This window comes from Canis lupus, chromosome 4 (genome assembly GCF_003254725.2).
Source record: "Canis lupus dingo isolate Sandy chromosome 4, ASM325472v2, whole genome shotgun sequence".
Lineage (NCBI taxonomy): Eukaryota > Metazoa > Chordata > Mammalia > Carnivora > Canidae > Canis > Canis lupus.
The window spans coordinates 20,740,119-20,761,964 of NC_064246.1; the positions used below are offsets into that span (position 1 = coordinate 20,740,119).

At 43.0% G+C, this 21,846-nt stretch overlaps 1 protein-coding gene across 1 annotated transcript in view; it reads left to right on the forward strand.

The window, feature by feature from the left end:
- The window catches only part of HKDC1 (hexokinase domain containing 1), a 41,701-nt gene extending 20,914 nt beyond the window's left edge, over positions 1–20,787 (forward strand). Inside the window, exons 8-18 of the mRNA XM_025434949.3 lie at positions 1,898–2,053; positions 3,090–3,323; positions 4,141–4,445; positions 4,908–5,053; positions 5,149–5,268; positions 9,340–9,435; positions 9,592–9,691; positions 11,076–11,259; positions 13,607–13,762; positions 18,127–18,360; positions 19,836–20,787. Coding sequence (XP_025290734.1) covers positions 1,898–2,053; positions 3,090–3,323; positions 4,141–4,445; positions 4,908–5,053; positions 5,149–5,268; positions 9,340–9,435; positions 9,592–9,691; positions 11,076–11,259; positions 13,607–13,762; positions 18,127–18,360; positions 19,836–19,983 — 1,879 coding nt within the window. The 3' untranslated portion in view covers positions 19,984–20,787. The remainder of the gene's footprint in view (positions 1–1,897; positions 2,054–3,089; positions 3,324–4,140; positions 4,446–4,907; positions 5,054–5,148; positions 5,269–9,339; positions 9,436–9,591; positions 9,692–11,075; positions 11,260–13,606; positions 13,763–18,126; positions 18,361–19,835) is intronic.
- The last annotated feature ends 1,059 nt before the right edge of the window (positions 20,788–21,846 follow it).

Consider the following 21,846-nt stretch of genomic DNA (forward strand, 5'->3'; position numbering starts at 1 on the left):
TAATATCCTTTCACTCCCAAATACTTCAAAGTGTATTATCTGCAATCAAGAGAGTATATTCTATTACAAAACCAAGGGATAATTATCAAAATTAGGAAATTAACACTTAATCAGTTCCAATATTTAATTTACAGACCTTATTCAAGATTCATTAGCTGCCCCATTAATGTCCTTTATAAAAAGAGAAAAAAGAATGGTCCTGGTCTAGGTTCCAGTTCAGGATCAAACATTATATTTTGTGGCCTTTCTCTTTAGCCTCTTTTAACCTGGATATCCTCTGAAATATCTGTTTGTTTTTCATGAGCTTGAAGATACAAGCCATTTATTTCACAGAATGTCCCATCAATTGTCTGATGTTTCCTCATGATTAGATTCTGGTGTGCACCACAGAAGGGATGTGTGTCCTTTTCGGTGCATCATATATGGAAGCACTCAATGTTTGTTCCATTCCTTGTGATGCTATCTCAGATCTCTTGGCTAAGGGGCTGTACAACAGGCTTCTCTCCCAGAAGGTCGTTATTACTCTTTCTATAATGAATACGTATCTGGTAAAGAGATACTTTGAGACTAGGTAAATATCCCCTTTCTCATTAAACTTTCACTCTATTTTTAGCATCCATTGATGAAATTCTAAATCTATCATGTTTATTAGTTTTGTAATTCTATAAATCTCAGCTTTTCTATCTCCTCCATTTATCTCTTTATCCTAATATGAACTCATGAATTCTTTCTGTTATTTAATGGGTATCATTTCTTCCTATCGTTATTTATTTTGATGCTCAAATATTTTCACATTTGGCCAATAGAAGCCCCTTTGAGCTGGTCCCTGTGTCCTTTCGATGTGTTCCAATCACTCTTTAGTACTTCCTTATTTTCTGGCACACTAAGATGTTTCAGGCTCATCATGCATTTTTCTAGTCCTGGCCATTTTTCCAAGAAACTCTGGTGAGTAAATATTTAAAATACCTCCTAGAAACCATTCAAACATTAGCACTGCATACCCGGAAAGCAAATTTCTGCTTTGGATATACCTGCTCGCCAGGCACACACCCTTTTCACTGGTGACACAGAGCAGTCATGGCCCAAGAAAGACCATTTTTTTGGACTTTTTCACCCTCATTCTCTCCATTTCACTTAAAAAATGAATTCCATTCCTCCAAATCCAACCTGGATTTCTTTTGGCTGTCTTCTGTTTCTGCAGCGTTCTACGACATTTTATAATGGAACAGATAAAGCTAATTAGAAAACAGGCTATCCTTGATTTTGTGCCTTATTATGTTTGGAGAATAAAAATCATATTTACTTATTTACCTGGGAAACAATTAGTAGGTGCTTGTCAGATGCAGATTACAAGTCAAGGTGTAGGTAGCCTGGTGGGATATTTCATTTACACTATTATCGAACCTCTCTGGGACTATCCAAGCCCATCGCCCAGACACAGCATCCTTCTCTCTTGGACAGAAAAACATTGTGTGGGAGTTGAAGCATCTGAAATTTGGATTTGTCATGCCGTGGTTGGTAATCTTGGGATCACCTGAAGTCACTGAAGTCGAGATTCCTTATGCCTAATATGAGAATGGTACCCCTCCCACGGCCAGGGGTGATTTGCGATAAAGATTCTTGGATTAAATCACTTTATGAGCAGGAAAGAATCTTAGGTCTCCCTCTAGTGTAGTTCTCTCCTTTTATAGGTGAGGGGAGTACAGCCCAGAGAGGATAAGTGAGCTCCCAAAGGTATCCTATCCAAAAGCTGGTATGGGGACTGAGACCCTCTGACCCATGGAGTGGTCCTTCCATTACTTATAGTCCTGACTATGGGCTGTGGTTCATGGGTATTGAGAAAGGGTGCTACATAACCATGACCATAGCTACTACTGATCTATTCACCAAATCATAGGTTTGAGAAGATGATCAGTGGCCTGTACCTGGGCGAACTTGTCAGGATTATATTGCTGAAGATGGCCAAGGCAGGTCTCCTGTTTGGTGGCAAGAAATCCTCTGCTCTCCACACTAAGGGCAAGATTGAAACACGGCATGTGGCTGCCATGGAAAAGTAAGCTGCTGGCTGGGTGCCTTTCCCCTTGACTCTGCAGAGGGTTAGGGTGGGTAGCCAAGGCGTGGTATGCTCATGGTAGTAGCACGGCAAAAGGGGCCAGGTCCATCCAGATATTCACCAAGACAGCTTCAGACCTGGGCCTAGCTTTAGGTGAGTTAGCAATGCCTACTGTAACTCAGATGTGGCTTCTTGTCGGTTTCATCAGCCAGGGAATCTGCGGTTGGTGGTCTATTCCTTTCTTCTATTTTGCTGCATTCCTCCTCCCCCAAAATGGTAACTTAAAACTTTTTTTTAGAGTCACAAACTTCTTTGAGGATCAAATTCAATCAAGTTCTGGACCTTTTACTACAAAAATGCACAGTTGTACTCCATTTTGCTTACAATATTAGGGCATCCTCAGACCCATTAAACCCATGCATGGAATCTAAGTTAAGAATTCCTACTATAGCAAGAGCCTTCTCTATCTGGCATTGTTGGGAATTGGCCTTGGCTTTAGTGATTGAGACCCCACACAGAGGTCTCTGCAGTGGGGAGATGGCTGGTAAAGGCAGCTGGCTCCAGTCTGCTTGGGGTCCTATTCCTCTGGCTTAGAAACCCAGGTGTTGCCCTGAGCTTTGTAATCAGTTTAGATTCTGAGCTTTACAGAGTGGCATCAGACTCCTAGAGTCTGTTTGTGCAGAGCATGGCAGGGACTGAGTTTCTTTGAAAGGCAGAAGAGAACAGGGTGGTTAAAAGGATGGGTTTTGTGATCTAACTGCCTAAGTTCAAATCCTGACCCTTGAAATTACTAGCTATGTGACTGTGGACAAGTAGCCCTCTCTATGCCTCTCAAAGCTTTAGACAAGTGCCTGGCACATAGTGAGTGCTTGATAAATGGTGGCTGCTATGATCATTGTTGATATGGTTATCATTATTATATTACTATGTGCCAGTTTATTTATTTTCACAATCCTGAGAGGTGAGAAAATGGTTCTCTGAGGGGACTTCCATAGGATGGAGAAATGTGGTCCTTTCATTCCTGTCCCCTGGCCAGGTATAAAGAAGGCCTTGCCAATACAAGAGAGATCCTGACAGACCTGGGCCTGGAGCCTTCGGAGGCTGACTGCATTGCGGTCCAGCACGTCTGCACCATCGTATCTTTCCGTTCAGCCAATCTCTGTGCAGCAGCCCTGGCAGCCATCCTGACACGCCTCCGGGAGAACAAGAAGCTGGAGCGGCTCCGGACCACAGTGGGCATGGACGGCACACTCTACAAGATACACCCTCAGTGAGTGCTACCTGTCAGCCCACACCCCCCCACTAATGAGGCTTTCTGGAACAGAGACCCAGTGATCTCTCCAAGCTATGCTGCTTTCTCTGTGTTGCTGGGACCAACCATCTCCTCTTAGTTCTGAGCTTATAGGGGAAAGAGAGATTGTATTAATATAGCTGGCTAGGTTGCTTTGGGGGGATCATTCTTAAAGAAATATTCTGCTAAACCCAGTTGCCTGACTAGAAGGGTATCCATCCACATATTTAGCCACCTGTCCATCTACCCATCCATCTATCTGTCTATTATTACCTACTATGTGGTAAGATGGGAAAGTAAAATACACTTAGTTACTTGGGGAAAAATCCGAATGGCAGAGGTTGCCAAGTTCTCATGAAGGATACTGGTAGGAAAATACAAGGAAATGAAGATTTCCCAGAAGGACGGAGTGCGAGAGCCCCTCTGGCTAATAGAGATGGTATTTGAAGCCAGGGAGGTACACACTGGAAAGAGCTGGAGAAAGGACCCTTCCCCTTTGGATGCAGACGATGCTCAGCCAATACATTATGAATGGACATGCCCTACTGAGTGAAATATTAGTGATCAAATAGCTACCTCTTTGAGCCTCCAAGAGTCCTTTCTGCTACCCTCACTGCCCTAGTCCCTACCCTCAGTCACCCCCCTGCCCTCCCACCATCCAGCAACCAGAGGGGTGAACCCAGCCCAGCAAGGTTCCCCAGAACCCCCATCCCACTGTTACCCCTGTGTCTGTTTCCGTTAGCCAGGCCTGGGCCTTTATGACTGTTACCTATTTTGCCATTGCCCCTGCCTTCAGATATCCCAAACGCCTGCACAAGGTGGTAAGAAGGCTGGTTCCGAACTGCGACGTCCGCTTCCTCTTGTCAGAGAGCGGCAGCACCAAGGGAGCTGCCATGGTGACAGCGGTGGCCTCCCGGGTGCAGGCCCAAAGAAAGCAGATTGACAAGGTGCTGGCTTTGTTCCAACTGACTCGAGAGCAGCTTATGGATGTGCAGGGCAAGATGCGGAGGGAGTTCGAGTATGGACTAAAAAGGGACACCCACCTGATGGCCACAGTCAAGATGCTGCCCACCTATGTCTGCGGGATGCCAGATGGCACAGGTGGGCCGTACACAGAGCTCCCACCAAGACACCTCCAATCAGTTAGGGTTTTAGTTTTAAAAGCCCTGGATTCATGTCTATAATGGAGGGAGGGGGCGTGGGGTAGAAGATGAATTCTATTCATCTTGGTTGATCCCAGTCAATAGAAGAATACCTAAGTGATGTCACCCGTGTGTGTCTGTGTGGTTGAGAACATGGCATGTACCTCACACTATTGGCAGACAGAAGACCCGGGTTTGTACCCTGGAGCTGCCATCTGGATACTTGGACTTGTCTGCTTGTCTCCTGTCTACTTCCCTGCCTCTCTTCTCCTGGGGCTTGGCTCTTGCTTTCTGCCCCTGACATTTCTGAGCCTTGATTCTTCTCCCAACCCTCTGTGCTCCTCTTTCCTATCAATGCTTCCATATGAGTCCCTGTTCTGTGCATGCTGGTGGAATGCAGCTCCCACTTTCTTCACCACAGAGAAAGGAAAGTTCCTTGCCCTGGATCTGGGGGGAACCAACTTCCGGGTCCTCCTGGTAAAGATCAGAAGTGGACGGAGGTCGGTGCGAATGTACAACAAGATCTTTGCCATCCCCTTGGAGATCATGCAGGGCACCGGTGAGGAGGTACATGCTGGGCTGGGGAGTTCTGTGCCTGGGGGAGCCAGCCTGCCGCCCTGTATCACTGCTGGCCAGGTATAACTACCACTGTTTCCCCGCAGCTATTTGACCACATAGTGCAGTGCATCGCTGACTTCCTGGACTACATGGGCCTCAAGGGAGTCCAACTGCCTTTGGGCTTCACATTCTCATTTCCCTGCAGGCAGACGAGCATTGACAAGGTAAGACAGCCCAGCAGGCTTCCAGAAAGCCTGATGCACTTCCTTCCTCCAGCAGAGGAATCTCATGGTACCTCTGGGTCACTGTTTATTTCCTTATTTACGGGTCTCAGGTTCAGGGCAGTTGGGAAAATGTAATCAAGAATTTGAACCATTTAATATTATCTATTTATTATGTTCCATTTTCATTGCTATTTTTTGGATTCACAAAAGATTTCGAGCAGTATATAATAAAGGGACACATGCACAAGAGTCCTGTTAAACGAGAGATTCAATCATGTTATGGAGACATATAAAGAGGTAACACCAGAAAAGCCAGTTAAAACTCTTAGGCAGCAGTAATGCCTGTGTCTTCCCATGGGGCCAGTGTAAACAGGGAAACACAATAGGTGGCAGGCTGTTACTCTTGAGAGAAAGCTTACCGGTGAGTCAGAAGGAATCAGACAACAAATATATCACATGAACAAATGAACACTTACTTAGTTGACATTGAAGACCATCATGGATAATAATTTGAATAAACCCTTCATAATAATTTAGAAACACATATCACAAAGTCTTCCTTGGAATTCTTGGATAAAAAGACCATTCACCAGCTTGTGGAGAATGGAGCACACACACTCTCTCTGACAATCAGGTTTACAGGGCAGGAACAGAACATCATTAAAAGCAAAACACCACTTTTTAAAAATATATTTTATTTATTTTTAGAGAGAGAGTGAGAGTGAGAGAGCGAGAGTAAGAGAGAGCATGAGCAGGGGGAGTGGCAGGCAGAGGGAGAGGGGGTTTCCGGCTGAGCAGGGAGCCCGATGCAGGGCTCGATCCCAGGACCCTGTGATCATGACCTGAGCCAAAGGCGGATGCTTCACCAACTGAGCCACCCAAGGGCCCCCAGAACACCACTTTTTAATTTATAGGGAAAACTATGGTCAACACAATAAGTCAACCAGAGAGCTAACGATAATAAGAACGGCACCAAAGATTTGTTAAGATTTCTTCTAATCCACTTGATGTCCCCATGATGTACATACTATTTTTGTTTTGTTTTATTTTTAACCATTTTTAAAATTATGGTAAAATAGAAAGAACATAAAATTGGCTATTACTTTAACCATTTTTAAGTGTACAATTCTATGACACTAAGTACACTCTCATCATCATGAAACCATAACCACTATCCATCTTCCAAGCATTTTATCTTCCCAAACTGAAACTCTATACCCATGAATAGTAACTTGCATTTGCCTGTCTCCCTACCCCTGATATCCCCCCAACATCTACTTTCCAGCTCTATGAATTTTACTATTTTGGGTTTCCCTATCTAACTGAAATCATACAGTATTTGTCCATTTGTGACTGGCTTATTCCACTTAGCATAATGTCCTTAAGATTCGTCCATATTGTAACACGTGTCAGAATTTCCTTCCTTTTAAAGACTGAATAATAGCTCATTGTAAGTGTGTACACTATTTTTAATCGCCACATTGTAGTTAAGAAAAACAGAGGCACAAAGAAGTTAAGTTAGTTGTCCACGATGCCACATCTATAAATAGTATTGGAGGGTTCTAGTGTAGGACACAGGCCTGAGAGCACAGGCTCTTTCACTTTGCCCTTGGGGAGACCAGGACCCAGAACCTGTGTCATTGAACCATTTTGGCTAAAATACACAGTACACCTACATATATAATTAAAACAAAAAAATCAATAAATAATATTCTTATTATATGTAACACACTCTTTTCTATCCCATTTCATTTTTCCTATGAGAAAATTGAGCCACGTGAGTCTCCTCTGATGGGTTGGTACAGAACTGGAACAGATTTCTTCAGGGCTCTGAGAACACCATGGATACATACATGGCAGCAGTCCTTCCCCACCCTAATTATTCAGAGAATGGGGAGAGAGGGTATCACAAGTCTGGTAATACGGCTAGCTCTCTTAAAATTAAATGTGTCAGAATGCTAAGAGCCAGAAGATCCATTTCTCAAGATTCCATTTCTCAAACATGTGCCAAGCCGGAGTGAAAAAAAATGTTCACTATGGCAGCCCTTTTTAATAATGAAACATTAAAAATCATTCACATGGCAGCGGAGGATGACTAAAGAAACTCTGGCATAGAAATCATGTGGAATTAATTACTTGATTTGCGTTTACCAGGCACATGCTTGCTCGGTGCTGGACACTATTCCAAGTGCTTCACAGATTGCCTAGTTGACTGGGAGGCCACAGAGTGAGCACAGTAGTTAAGAGCATGGGTTCGAAGCACACTGAATCTTGGCTTCTCCACTTACTCACTTGGTGATCGTGGACAAATTATTTAACAGCTCTGGACCTTGGTCTCCTCATTTGAAAAATGAGGATAAAAATAGTACTTATATTTCATAGGTATTTTTTATTTCTATGCAATTATATTTGAGGACTATTCTGCTCAGGGGAAGATTGTGGCAGATCCATATTAACTGACCTGGAAAGGTCTAGAAAATGTTATTAAGTGGGGAAACCAAATCACAGTCATCTACACACTGTGTAAATTTATTTATTTAAAAATATATGTAAATGGAGAGACAAAGGTCTGGAGGGAATCATATTAGCCTGATAGTAGAGGTTACCTCTCAAGTTGGGGGAATGGGAAGTTAAAAGGCACTTGGCCCTTATCAGTAACAGTTTAATTTTTTATAAGGGCTACACATTATATGAGTGCTGCCATTAAAAATTAATACACCATTCGGGAAGGCAGCCACATACAGCTGTCCACTGTCCCCAGTGATCAATGAGCACCAAGGCACAGCTGCTCTTCCTGACCCAGGACACTGGGTCTCTAGGCCTCTCCCAGAAGTTCTGACAGGTTCATGGATACACAGTTGAGAGGGATGGGGAGACAAGTGGACAGCTGGGAGCAAAGCCACTGAGGGCTAGGGAGAAAAAAGACTTTTAAAAAATATGATTTTTGTGTAATTGCAACTAAGAAGAAAGACTTTTCAACTAGGGGTGAATCTCTAGTGTTCTACATCTATCCACCAGGGAAAGAACAAGGGACCTGAACTTCCCAAGGACTTTGGAGAGAAAGAGGCAGACCAGGGCTGAGGGCCTCAGGGTGAGATGGCCATCTAGCCCACAGGGGTGGGGGCACTGCTGCCGGAGCCGCTAGCCCCCCTTCCTACCTATCCCAGGAGCTCTCCTGGCCTACATGCACCAGCTTGACCTGCCCTCCCCCCACCCCAGCTCTAGACTGTGGAGTCTGAGACTGGATTAACTCCTCCATCTGACCAATAGTGTCATCTTGGTCTTTCTTTTAAAAATGAAAAATACTTTTTCTTGATATTATAAAAATTATACATGCTAACTTTAGGAAAACTAGAAAATATGGGCACACAAAAAGAAAAGACCAGAAGGCACCCTTAATCTTGTACCTAGAGAGGACCACTGCCAACTTCTTGGTGTGGGCATTGTTCCAGACCTTTTTCTAGATATGAGTGTGTATATGTGCATGTACATGCATGCGTGTTTTTAAAAGAATAATAGTGTAATTCGCCATCTACATTTGTTTAATATATGTTCACTTTACAGTGTATGGTGAACATCTTTCTCTAATATTCAATGTTCTCTTACAGCATGATTTTTTATGACTGTTTAAAATTACCTATATCGATACACAAGATAATAGATCTATGATATTGGAACGACAGGATGCCTCTAGTTTTTCACTGTGGAACCATGCTTTGATGAACATTTTGTAGCTCTTATCTTTAATCACATCTTAATCTGTCCTTGGCTGAATTAGACATAGATTGACTGTGATCCAGGCCTTTGTTCTGTGCAGTCATGGCCAGGGAACACAAGCTGACCCTTGATGAATATGAATTGCTATAGTTATTCCACTCAGCAACAGACCTCGTCTGGGCATCATGCTCTGTGATACCTCTGGGCCCAGTGTTAAGGCTGCAGAGATGGAGCAGTCGAAAGCACATGCATTTGACTAGCTACCGACACAGACTTTGCATCTATTTGATGATGAGGTTGGGTAGTGGTCCTGGCAAATTATTGCTCAAATGAGTTTCTCCTTCTTTCTTGCAGGGAACACTCATTGAGTGGACCAAAGGCTTCAAGGCCACTGATTGTGAAGGGGAAGACGTGGTGGACATGCTCAGGGAAGCCATCAAGAGGAGAAATGTATGTTATGGTGTTGAGGCTCATGCCTGACCTAGCCCCTTCTCCCAGGCCCCTTTGCTCTGACATCCTGTGCCCAGCCCCATGACTCTGGCCTCCATGCACCTTGGGTTGATATGCCCCTCCTGAGCCTATTTGGCATGGCTGCTTCCTTTGCAGGAGTTTGACTTAGACATAGTTGCAGTTGTGAATGATACAGTGGGGACCATGATGACCTGTGGCCATGAAGATCCTAATTGTGAGATAGGCCTGATTGCAGGTAAGAGGTCAGGCATGTCCTATTAGCCTGCTCTCATCTGATCTTTTGGTGGTTTCCTTTTAACATAGTGCAGGACTGGGGTTGGGTGGGGCATTTTTCCATTACACAGAGGCTCTAAAGCCAGCTTTATCCAAGACAGAGATGAAGTTAAGATTAGGATTTCAGGTCTCCTAATTTCTAAATGTTTACTTAATATCTTTCTCCTTAAGGGTCCTAAGCCAATGTTGTCCTTTTGTTGAGGAAGGAGAATGACATAGAAAGAGGAGATTTCCAAATTAGGGGCAGATTATCCAGGGTAGAAAGAGACCACTGTTGGCTTGGGTCTGATTTTCATGCAGCTCCAGTGTATACCTCCTCTGTTAGCAGACCTCTTCTGGCCATGGGTGCACATGATGGGGAAGAGTTGGAAAGAACCTAGAAGAGAAGGGAGTGGCCTGACACATGATTTGGCCATTTGAGGGGGCTTTGGGAGAAGTCTGGCAGTGATTAAGGGCAAGAGTGGATTTCAGGGAGTTGACTCTCTCATTGATGAGGGGATGGATGGGATTTGAACAGGTAAAGATGGAGACAATAGGCATTCCAAGTGACCGGCACAAGTTAGTAATGACAGAACCTGGAAAAATTGTTCTAGCTGTCTGTCTAGGCTTCCTGAAGGTGAGCAGTGGGTAGAACAAGGAGATGGGGATATAGTGAGATGCCTCCAATGCCAGCTAAGAAGTTTCATCTCACTGTAAGTCTTACCCATTTTATGACTATGGACAGGTTACTTTGTCTAGATTTGAGTTTCCTCATCTGTGGGAGAGGTCAGGCGAGAATTAGGAAGGCAAAGGGGTGAGACTTGCTTGACTGAATATAATAGGTGTCTGCACTGCTGTACCAAGGATAGTTCTGAGACAAGGTCAGGGCAAAGAACAAAGTAGGTGGCCTATGGATGCCAATGTTTACTTCTCTCAAGGCTGGATAATTCCTCATGATCCCTTTTAGCTCGGGCTGCTGTGACTACTTGGGAGCTCACTTTGTGTACCTATGGCCTAACAGTAAATGATGAGGATGATGATGTGATGGTGATGTAATGCGATGGTGGTGAGGAGGAGGAGAATGGTGTTTTCTCAGGCACCATTTGCTAGGTGGAGGGATCTTGTGAACATCATATCATTGTTTTCTTTTTAACAAATCTCTAAGGCAGGTATTATTGCCTTTTTACAGATGAAGAAATTGGACTTCTAAAGATGAGATACTTGTCTCTATAGTCACCTAGTTAAAGCTGGAATTCACAGCCAGTCGTATCTGACTCCAAGCCTAAGTTCCTCTCCAGCACTACTCTGCCTCTTTAGGACCTGGTGATATCTTTTGAAGACTAAAGTCCTTTTATGATTCCTATTAGGAACAGGCAGCAACATGTGCTATATGGAAGAGATGAGGAACATCGAACTGGTGGAAGGGGACGAAGGGAAGATGTGCATTAACACCGAGTGGGGAGGATTTGGAGATAATGGCTGCATAGATGACATCCGGACCCAATATGATGAGAAGGTGGATGAGGGGTCCTTGAACCCCGGCAAACAGAGGTGAGGAGGGTGGATGTGTATATTAATGTAGATGGTGCAGTGTATGACTTTATCAGACCGGGGGCAGGGGATACTATATTTGCCTCAAAGATGCTATAGCTTTGTATTTTTATTACAACTCTTCATCAGAGGTCAGTGAAGTGTCTTATTGGAACAAAAGCAAAATATAGGACAAGTTTCCAGCAAGGAGAAAGAAGGGGTGCTTTTTTCTGATTACCATAAGGTACCATAAGATCTACTGGTGGCTTTGGAAGTGATTCAGAGACTGTCCCAAAGTCCATTCACTGTGGGCCAAGTGTCACAGAACAGGGGCACACTGACTTAGTGAGTCCTCTCATGATGGGCTTCTGCTAGATCCAGTTTAGAAGTCAAGATCCTCAGCCTTTCCAAAGCTAGCTACCAGGGGGTGGGGAACTGGCAGCAGGTGATGGATGGGAGTACTGGTTCTCAATCATGATGTCATATCCCACCATGGGTCACAATCACTTGGGAGGTAGATTCCAATGACTAGCCATATTAAAAATACTGAAAACAATGAATGATTCTTCTTTTAAAAAATTGAGTACATTTTCACTTGTGTTCTCATCTAGCTTCTTGAGTAAAAGAGAAAGGGATAGCATGCTAGGAATTGATAATGAAACCAGGCCCATCTGTGACAGCAGGTGTTGTCAAACTTTTTCTATAAAGGACTAGATTATAAATGTTTTAGTCTCAGGTATATGGACTTTGTCACAATGAAACTCAATGTCTCAATACATAAAATAAGATGAAAACATAGATTTATCATGATGATGACATCCCAGTGCAGAAGTTAAACAGATAGGAAATGTAATGAGATATGTGGGCCACAGATGCTTGATAACTGAACCTGAGTACCCTGTTCAGGAAGATACTCGGGCAAGGCCAGGACCAGCCTTAATGGTCCTTGGTCTTCCTTTGGCACTAGTCTTTTTTTTTTTTTTAAGATTTTATTTATTTATTCATGAGAGACAGAGAGAGAGAGAGACAGAGAGAGAGAGAGAGAGAGGCGCAGAGACACACAGGCAGAGGGAGAAGCAGGTTCCATGCAGGGAACCTGATGTGGGACTCGATCCTGAGTCTCCAGGATCTGGGTTGCCCTGGCACTAGTCTTTGTGGATGGCAGGAAGGTGAGTTGTGGGAAGCCCAGCTGAACCAGGGGTTGCTCCAAAAAGAAGGGACCTCATCTCTGAATCCCAAGTTGGGACATTCAAGTAATCATGGCTCTTCTCCAGGGGCAAGTGTCTTCTGACTTACTTTTGTATCTGAATCCACTGGAAGCTCACATTTTTAGAGTGAGAGTTTAATGGGGGCAGCCCATTTTTTTTAAATTTTTATTTATTTATGATAGTCACACATAGAGAGAGAGAGAGAGAGGTAGAGACATAGGCAGAGGGAGAAGCAGGCTCCATGCCCCAGGAGCCCGACGTGGGATTCAATCCCGGGTCTCCAGGATCGCGCCCTGGGCCAAAGGCAGGCGCCAAACCGCAGCACCACACAGGGATCCCGGGGGGAGCCCATTTGAATCTGCTTTGCTGTCACCATTGCCTGAGTGTTGGTTCCTTAGACTGAGGAGGTCCTGAGCAGTGAAGCAAATACAAGTCCAGTACACAAGTCTCAGGCACAGCTTCCACTTGACCCTGAAGGCAGTGGCAGTCCAACTTGTCACAGTTACTAACACTGTCACACAGGCCTGTGCAGAGTGCCTGTGTAACCTGTTGGTTACAAAGTCCCTTTTCCTCTTGTTCCTTTCCTCATGGAGCTCATAGCCAGGTAGAAAGGGTGGCTTGGCTTCCTTCCAACATTTTTAAAGAACCCCTGGTGTGTGCAGTGTAAGTATATTATTTCATGGAGCAGAATCTCAAATGGAACAGATTTCTTCAAATACAAAGCCAAGGAGAATCTAGTCAACGAGATTTATAACACAAAGACAAGGAGAATTGGCTTTGGGACCTAGAAAGGGACTTGATTTCACTTAGTGCCTGCTGTGTACCAGATGCTGGCCTCCCAATATTTTTGTGGGGTCAGGATTTTGCTCCCTGTTTTATAGATGATGGCTTACAATGTTTGTTCCTGCAGCTAGTATGGGGCATTCTGGGACCTGGCTTCTTCCTGGTCAACAGGGCTCCAAAGACTGGCTTTCTCACTTCATGTAGACCTCTGCATTGCATTTCTCTAGGTCTACTGCCCACTCTGAACCACTCCAAACCAGGCTGTTGTTGGATGCCAGTGGCATACCTTCCATACCCAGACTCATGGTCCTTTGGTAAGCCACTCACCAGTGTTGATTTTCCTGCTGTTACCGATCTTATCCCTGTTCTCCAAACAGATATGAGAAGATGACCAGCGGGATGTATCTGGGGGAAATTGTGCGGCAGATCCTGATTGACCTGACCAAGCAGGGTCTTCTCTTCCGTGGGCAGATTTCAGAGCGTCTCCGGACCAGGGGCATCTTTGAAACCAAATTCCTGTCTCAGATTGAAAGGTGATGTGTGATCAAGTACACCAGCTCAGTGTGGGAGGCCCTGATTGGGATGTGCTGCTGTAAAGTGGGAGTCCAGCAGCAGACTTGAGATTTAGAAATAAAACCAGTAAAGGACCTGACTGGGTAAGGGGTTTCCTCCTAGAGCTGCTCTGTTTCTCTAGCTGCATCAGGACCACAGCACACAGCCAAAGGGCCAGCTGTGTTCCTGGGCCCTCAGGTGCCTAAAGTGTTACACAGCAGTTAGCTGAGGCTAAAAAATGATCCTTCTTTGTTCCTAAAAAGATGATGTGTCCGTAATATGAAAGAAAACTCTCTTAAAAAATAACCCATAAGCTCAGGATTAAATATATTTGTTTCGATTTTTGTATATTCCCTTTCAAGTTTTTTTTTTTTTTTTAATTTATTTATGATAGGCAGACAGCGAGAGAGAGAGAGGCAGAGAGAGAAGCAGGCTCCATGCACCGGGAGCCCGATGTGGGATTTGATCCCGGGTCTCCAGGATCGTGCCCTGGGCCAAAGGCAGGCGCTAAACCACTGCGCCACCCAGGGATCCCTCTTTCAAGTTTTTAAATGTGTGTAAACATATTTTCATAATTGCAATCATACCACACATATCATTCTGTATATTGTTTATTTAGTGTTTGTACATAATTTTCAGTTACAATTCTGAGGTTTTTTTTTTTCTTAAGCATATATAGTAGAGGGAATGGTAAAATGAATCTAACGTTTGCATCACCACCTTCAACAATGGTCAACTTGTGGCCAAACTTGGTCCGTCAATATACTCCTGCTTTCCCCACCCCCAAATTGGATTAATTTGAAACAAATCTCACATTTTGTGTCAGTGTATCTATAAATATTTTAAGTTGTATTGCTAAAGTATTATTTCTTTAAAAAAAATAACCTTCTACTCCTGAAACCAATATTATTACACTATATGTTAACTAGAATTTAAATAAAAATTTGAAAAAAAACCAAAAAAATCCTTAAAAACAATAAAAAATGAACATATTTTCATCACCACACCTAAAATAGTTAATGATAAACCTTAATCTCAAAATATCCTGCCAGTGTTTCTATTTTCCAGATTGCCTAAAAATATGGTTTTTACAGTTCATTTGTTTGTAACAATATCCAAACAAGGTCCATTCCACGCATTTGGTGATATGTCTTTTAAAAATCTCTTTTAATGTATAGACTTTTCCTCTTGTTTCCCTTTGGGATACATTTGATGAAGAAACTGTCATTTTATCCTAGAAGTTTCCTGTGTTCTAGATTTTGCTGGTTATAGCATTTAGCATTTTCCTCTCCCTTGTATTTCTTGCAAACTCATAGGAAGACCCAGATGCCTGGTTAGATTCAGTGTTGAAGTTTGGACAAGAATATTTCACAGGTGGCATTGAACTGTCTGTTTGTCTTTTATGATGTTAGCAGTCATTGATGCTCATTGCCTCCATCTGTGATTGTAAAACAATGCCAGGTTAATGCTAACACTCCTGCATTTTTTAGCTGGAATACTTCTAGAAAGATAAACTTACCCATCTCGACTCTTTGGTAGAATTATCATTTTAAATGGCTGTGTAATGTTACATTATATTGCTATACTGTAATTTGCTAAACTTTCCCTTTAGTATAAGATGTCTAGCTTATAATTTATGAATTTCTGCAATTCTCAGTAACACCATAATTATTTTTTTGTGTTTTCCTTTGCATCTCACAAATTATTTCCTTAGAAGTAGAAGCATTTGGTTAAAAGAAGCATTTCCCTATGGACACGCTTTTAAAAAGATAGTTCCAGTTTCCATCACCACAAATGTGTCAGTTTCACTGCTTTTCCTACCAGCACTGGTTCCTATCAGAGACTTTGTATTTGGAATTTCTGTCAATTTGCATTCATTCATTTAATTTTACTGGTCTCTATGGCTTGATGCCAGGAGACAAAAGGAGACTTTGAGACAAAAGGAAAACTCTTTAAAACTGAAAGCAGTGTACTTAATGAGAGAAATCAGATGGACTTTTGCAGAGTAGATCTTGCTGTCTAAGGAGATGGTGGTAGATTCAGTAGCAGCAGCAGCAGCAATTTTGTGTTTTTGAAGAGTTGATAAGCAAATATCCAGCATCCTTTTTTTTCTTTTTTTGTCTGGCTTCAACCCATTGGATTCAAAAGTGTAATTTAATAATCATCACCTTTGATGACCAGAGGGATCCTCTTTTGCTGTGGGAGCAAAGCAAATGGTTTCTCCCTCATGTATGAGAGATGAGCAGATTGACCATGTCTGCCTTGCTTTTTTTCCCCCCTGAATACAAAGGAGGATGTTTTTGGACAAGAGAAAGTTAGCAGAACCTATATGCCTCCAGAAGTCTTTACTTCTGCCACACAAAAGATATCTGCTTTGATATCCTGTTTCTAGGTATCTTATTTATTTTTAAACTTTATGAAATAAAAAGAAAATCATATCCAATGTAGTGCCAGTTGGGAATGGTAGGTGCTATGCTTACTGTGTCCCATTTCAAAGCACATTGTCCAATGGATTCAATAGGGATTGCCGGGGGGAATCCTGGATTTACAGTCTCCGAGCTTGAGTTTAAGATGGCTTATGCTGTGTGACCTGAGGCAAGTTGCTTTACCTCTCTGGACAACAATTTCTTTCCTTATAGAAGATAAATGGTCTACTGCTTAACCCTAGGGATCAGCCCCAGGGCCAACTAAGGCAATGTATGTGTAAGAACTAGGTAAATTGTGACAGGATAGACTGTGGAAGGAATTTCAGGTTTTATTATCTTACACACTGAAAAAAAATCCACTTTTTTTTCATCCTATACAAATATTACTCATTCATAAGCAAAAGGAAGAGGCACCTGGCTGGCTCAGTCAAAGAGCATGTGACTCTTGATCTCCGGGTCATGAGTTTGAGCCCCATGTTGGGTGTAGAGATGAATTAAATTAAAACAAAACAAAACAAAACAAGCAAAAAGAAGAAAGTAGGAACTACTGGTAATCCTACCAGTATCTGAATAGATTTCCTTCTGCTCTGATTTTTTTTTTAACAAAGACAAACATTCAAAAATAAAAACCAATAGAACTCCAATAAAAAAATACACCCCCCCAAAACAAAAATAAAAACCAAGATGATATGATGCATAGTATTTTATAATCTATTTTTTCACTTACTACATAATGGATATTTGCCATAGCATTAAAAAATCTCATGCAAACTCATCTTAGGGTCTATAAAGGATTCTATTATCTGACTACACCACTGTTTACTTACTTGACGAATCCTCTATCTAGCCAACAGGTTATTTCTCAGTTTTTCTCCCCCCCTCCTTTTTTTTTTTTAAGATTTTATTTATTCATGAGAGACACACAGAGAGAGGCAGAGACACAGGCAGAGGGAGAAGCAGGCTCCCCGCAGGAAGCCCAATGTGGGACTTGATCCCTGTACCCGGGATCATGCCTTGGGCCAAAGGCAGATGCCCAACCGCTAAGCCACAGAGGCATCCCACAGTTTTTCTCCCTGATAACATTCTTTTTTTTTTTTTTTCTTTTTTTCCTGATAACATTCTTCTTCCGTAAGTATTCCCTGAGACAGCCAGGGTTATAATTTTACATTGTTTCACTTAGGAGTCAGAGCCTGAGAGTTCACCATGAGATGAGTGTCTAGACTTGAGGCCAGCCTGTACCCATGACTGGTGCTCCTCTGCCATGTGCTCATGTGCTTGTGGTTCCAGGGGCTGGTTCCTGCTCACTAAGGGGCTGATTGTATATTGTTATATTCACTTCCCCATTGAGTGCACACAGCCCTATGCTGGCTACTGTTGAGAATACAGCCTTACTCTCAAAGAGCATGTAGTCTAGCTGGGAAGAGAAAGCAGAAAATCAGAAGAAGCTAAATAGAAGGAAAGTTGGCTTCTAGTTGAATGGGACCAGAGTAGGGAGAGCTGGCCTGCTCAGTGGGAGAGGTGGAGGTACTTGGTGTAAGAAGGTGTGTGCTTGGGTCCCTGCTCTCTGCTGTCTGTGGGTAAGTCTCTAGCACTCTGAACCTCAGATTCCTCTCCTGAAAATGCACACCTGATGTGTTGGTTGCTGAATCTAATAATAGTTTCTAGTGAGATAATAGATTTGTACATGCCTAACACTAACGGTCCTCATACTTTCCTTTTTAAAGATGGTGGGACTTCCGGGGGTGTGTGTCAGGCTTTCTTGAGTCCTGGCTTCTTTGGCATTCTGCTCTAACTCAACTATTGCCTGGATCATCTTTTCCTCCTTCCTCCTAAGGCTTCTGAGGATAGGGGGTACTGTGAGCCATGCTGAGCAGGTTCCAGGGCCCCAGGTTCTGATGTCCCGCTCTGCTTGCCTGCAGCGATCGGCTAGCCCTCCTCCAGGTCAGGAGTATCCTGCAACAGCTTGGCCTAGACAGCACATGTGAGGACAGCATTGTGGTGAAGGAGGTGTGCGGAGCTGTGTCCCGGCGGGCGGCCCAGCTCTACGGCGCAGGCCTGGCAGCTGTCGTGGAGAAGAAGAGGGAAGACCAGGGGCTTGAATACCTGAAGATCACTGTGGGAGTGGATGGCACCCTGTACAAGCTGCACCCACAGTGAGTGCCCCAGAGAGGTGGGAATGGGAGGGCTCCAAGGCCAAATATGGATCCCATTGAATCTAACAGATAAGATGTGAGCCCTTGGGGCTCTGTTTCTGAGTGGTCAGCATGTAGGAGTGTTGGCCGTCCTCTCTGAAAGCCATGTTTCTCTAGGCAGTAATAATCTCTGCCTCACAGGGCAATGAATACAAGTGATTATTAGTTATGTATTCCCACCTGACCTCACGGGGAAGTAATGCAAACTGAATATTTTGCACAGCACAGAGCATTTGTCAAGTATGAACTGGTTATAACTTTCTTAGCTCAGAGTCAGTAGACAGAAGGATTAATGTGACTTTGAATTCTGGCTCCACCACTTAGAAGCTGTGAGACCTAGGGCTAGTTTCTTACCTTCTTTGAGCCTTAGTTCGAAATCTATAAAATGATGACAAAGATCTTACCTACCTCAGAAGTTGTCATGAGGACTCAGTTAAACAGTATCTATAGAGTGCATGGCACATCACAAAAAAGTCAATGATTAAAGCTATTGTTATTTTTTGAAAGCTATTATTTTTATTTAATATTTAACATTTTGTTTTGGTGAAGAGGAAAAATATTAACAAGCTTATAAAAATTTCAGTCATACTGAAACATATACATGAACATCCTGTTATTGTAATCCTTAATCGTTAGCTCTTCTTGTGCAGATGACTATCCAAAAGAATGGACTGTGTCTTTTCTTTTTTTTTTTTTTTTTTAAGATTTATTTATTTATTTATGATAGACATAGAGAGAGACAGAGAGGCGCAGAGACACAGGAGGAGGGAGAAGCAGGCTCCATGCTGGGAGCCCAATGTGGTACTCCATCCCGGGACCCCAGGATCACGCCCTGGGCCAAAGGCAAGCGCCAAACCACTGAGCCACCCAGGGATCCCCGACTGTGTCTTTTCTTGTTTATCCCTTTGGAATAACTTATTTTTGATGTGGTTCCTATAAGCTTCTTCTTAAACCAAGACTTGACCAAGGCACAAAAGCCACATGATCATTTCTTTTTTGTTTTTAAAAAGATTTTATTTATTTAAGAGTGAGTGAGAGAGCAAGCCAGTAGGGGGATGAACCAAGGGGGAGAGAGAGGGACAAACAGACTCTGTATTGAGTGCAGAGCCTGATGGGGGCTTGATCTCATGACCTTGAGACCATGACCTGAGCCAACTGAGCCACCCAGGGATTCACTAATAATTGTTTTTAAGCTGTTATTTATTACACTTTGACTGTATGTATATTATGTATGTAAAACACCTAGTATAGTCTCTGGCATTTGTAGTTGCTCAATAAAAGGTACAATTAAAACAGCTATTTAGGAAGCAGTTTAGGAAGCTCTTCTAGAGTCTTAAGAAGCAAGCCGGAAGGAGCAAACAAGATTAGAATCATTCAGAAATATGTTAGTCCCATATGTAAGTGGTGATGATGCTTCTCTCTCTCTCTCTTTATAGCTTTTCTCGGATATTGCAGGAAACCGTGAAAGAACTAGCACCTCGATGTGATGTGACGCTCATGCTGTCAGAAGATGGGAGTGGAAAGGGAGCCGCTCTGATCACTGCTGTGGCCAAGAGGTTACAGCAGGCACAGAAGGAGAACTAGGAACTCCCTCGGGGTTGGGCCGGACGTGCCTTGGATACCGACCAGCCTTTCCTCCGGCTGATGAGTTGGTCAGGGACCAACAGGCAAGCTTCTAGCTGACTTCACATTCTGAATGGCCGAAAGAGAACCCCGTGTTCTTGGGTACTCTTAGCATTTTGTTACTCAATGTTGTTTTCAGGGGCATTAAATGACATCTCTGGTTGGCATATTTGGGCCAAAGATGGGCTAATTTGTAAAATCAAAGCAATTGGACCCAAGAGATTCTGCTTTTAGCAAATTGTTCGGTTGAGGCCTGGGCTGTTCATTCTCTATGGCTTTTGGTCCTGTGGCTGTTGGACTTGGAAACATATACACAATCTGCCCACATGGCCTGGCTGGCTGAGCTCCCCACTGGGATGCTTTAGCCATTGCTTGTAGTAGGTTGGGTCCTCTCTTGTGACTCCACATTTGAGAAAGATAGAGACTCATGTAATAAACTGGAGATCTACTCTAACTTGTCCATACCACATCACCCTGACTTAGAACATGAAAAGACAACAAAGACTTTGGACTATCGGCCCCAAGATGAAGAAGGGTTGTTTGTCAGGCAGCCCTGCAAGAATCTTTTCATGCTTAAAGTGAGTTATGTAAGCACCTGTGAGATTTTGTTTTTCAGTATGTGTGTGTGATGGGGAGGGGTGCTGTTTGGGGCACCTGCTTTCATTTTACACGTGGTTCGTGTGGCTGCTGTGGATAGTTGTTTTAAGGACTGTTAGGTATACGAAATCCAGTAATTGAATAAAAAAATATTTGATTTCCTAAGAATCTTTGTATGAGGTATCGATATTTCATTTGGGAGGCTTGCTTGCTGACTTCATGCTCTGCTAGTGGATTAAGGGACACAGAAGTTTCTGAGGGATCACTCTAGCCAAAGTTCTTTCCAACAGCAAGGGGAAATATATGGAGTATCTTCTCTAATACCTTACCAGTTTATCCAAATCTCATTTGAACAAATGCTCTCCATGACTAGGCATTTACCTCATGATCCTATAGCTCTTGCTTTTGAACAGCTAAAGTTGACTGGAGGTCCTTTTGACTTCCCAGCTGACTTCTATGTCACTGGAACTCAGCCCTCCTGGCATGCCCATTAGCCTGCCTTCTACCCCTCCAGAACTAAGTGGAATTGGGCTGTCCCTGACCATTTCCCCGGTGAATGTCCTCTCTTTTTCTCTATCCACCCATCCCATTAACCCAAACCACCTGTGACTTCCTACCTTGTCACAGAGTTTACCTGTGTTTCTCCTCTGGCCTAATAGACTGAAAGCCCTTTGTTAAATGCATTTTTGTGTTGCTCCAGTGAACCCAGGACTATGCTGTTTCTTATTAAACACTTACTGGATGGAGGCATGATTGAAAAATGAAGTGTTCCAAGAAATTTTCTTTGGAAAAAAGTAGAGGCCATTATCATGGGCTACAGAGTGAAAAGAATAATATCCCAGATCACCCAGATTGATTTTATTTTGATTTATGTACTTAATTCCTTGTGATAATTGTCACCATTTGTTGAAGCAGGATGTTTAGACAGACAGAATGGAGGAGGCTCAGGGAGCGTAAGAGAGGGGCTGGCTGGGGCTGGGGGCAGATGAAGAGCTGAGGTTCCCTAGGAAATAGTTTTTTGTACATTCCGTAAGCATGTAGAGAGATACTGTTGTGGATGGGTCATAGATTTAGCAAAATGATTTTTTTTTTTTATTTTAAGGTTATACATCTCTGGGGAGATGTTGTATGGATTTATTAAATTTATCTTTTTTATATTGAAGTTATATTTCTTCAGGGAAATATTTCCCCTTATCAGATTTTGTCTTAGTCCCAAACCTTATTGTC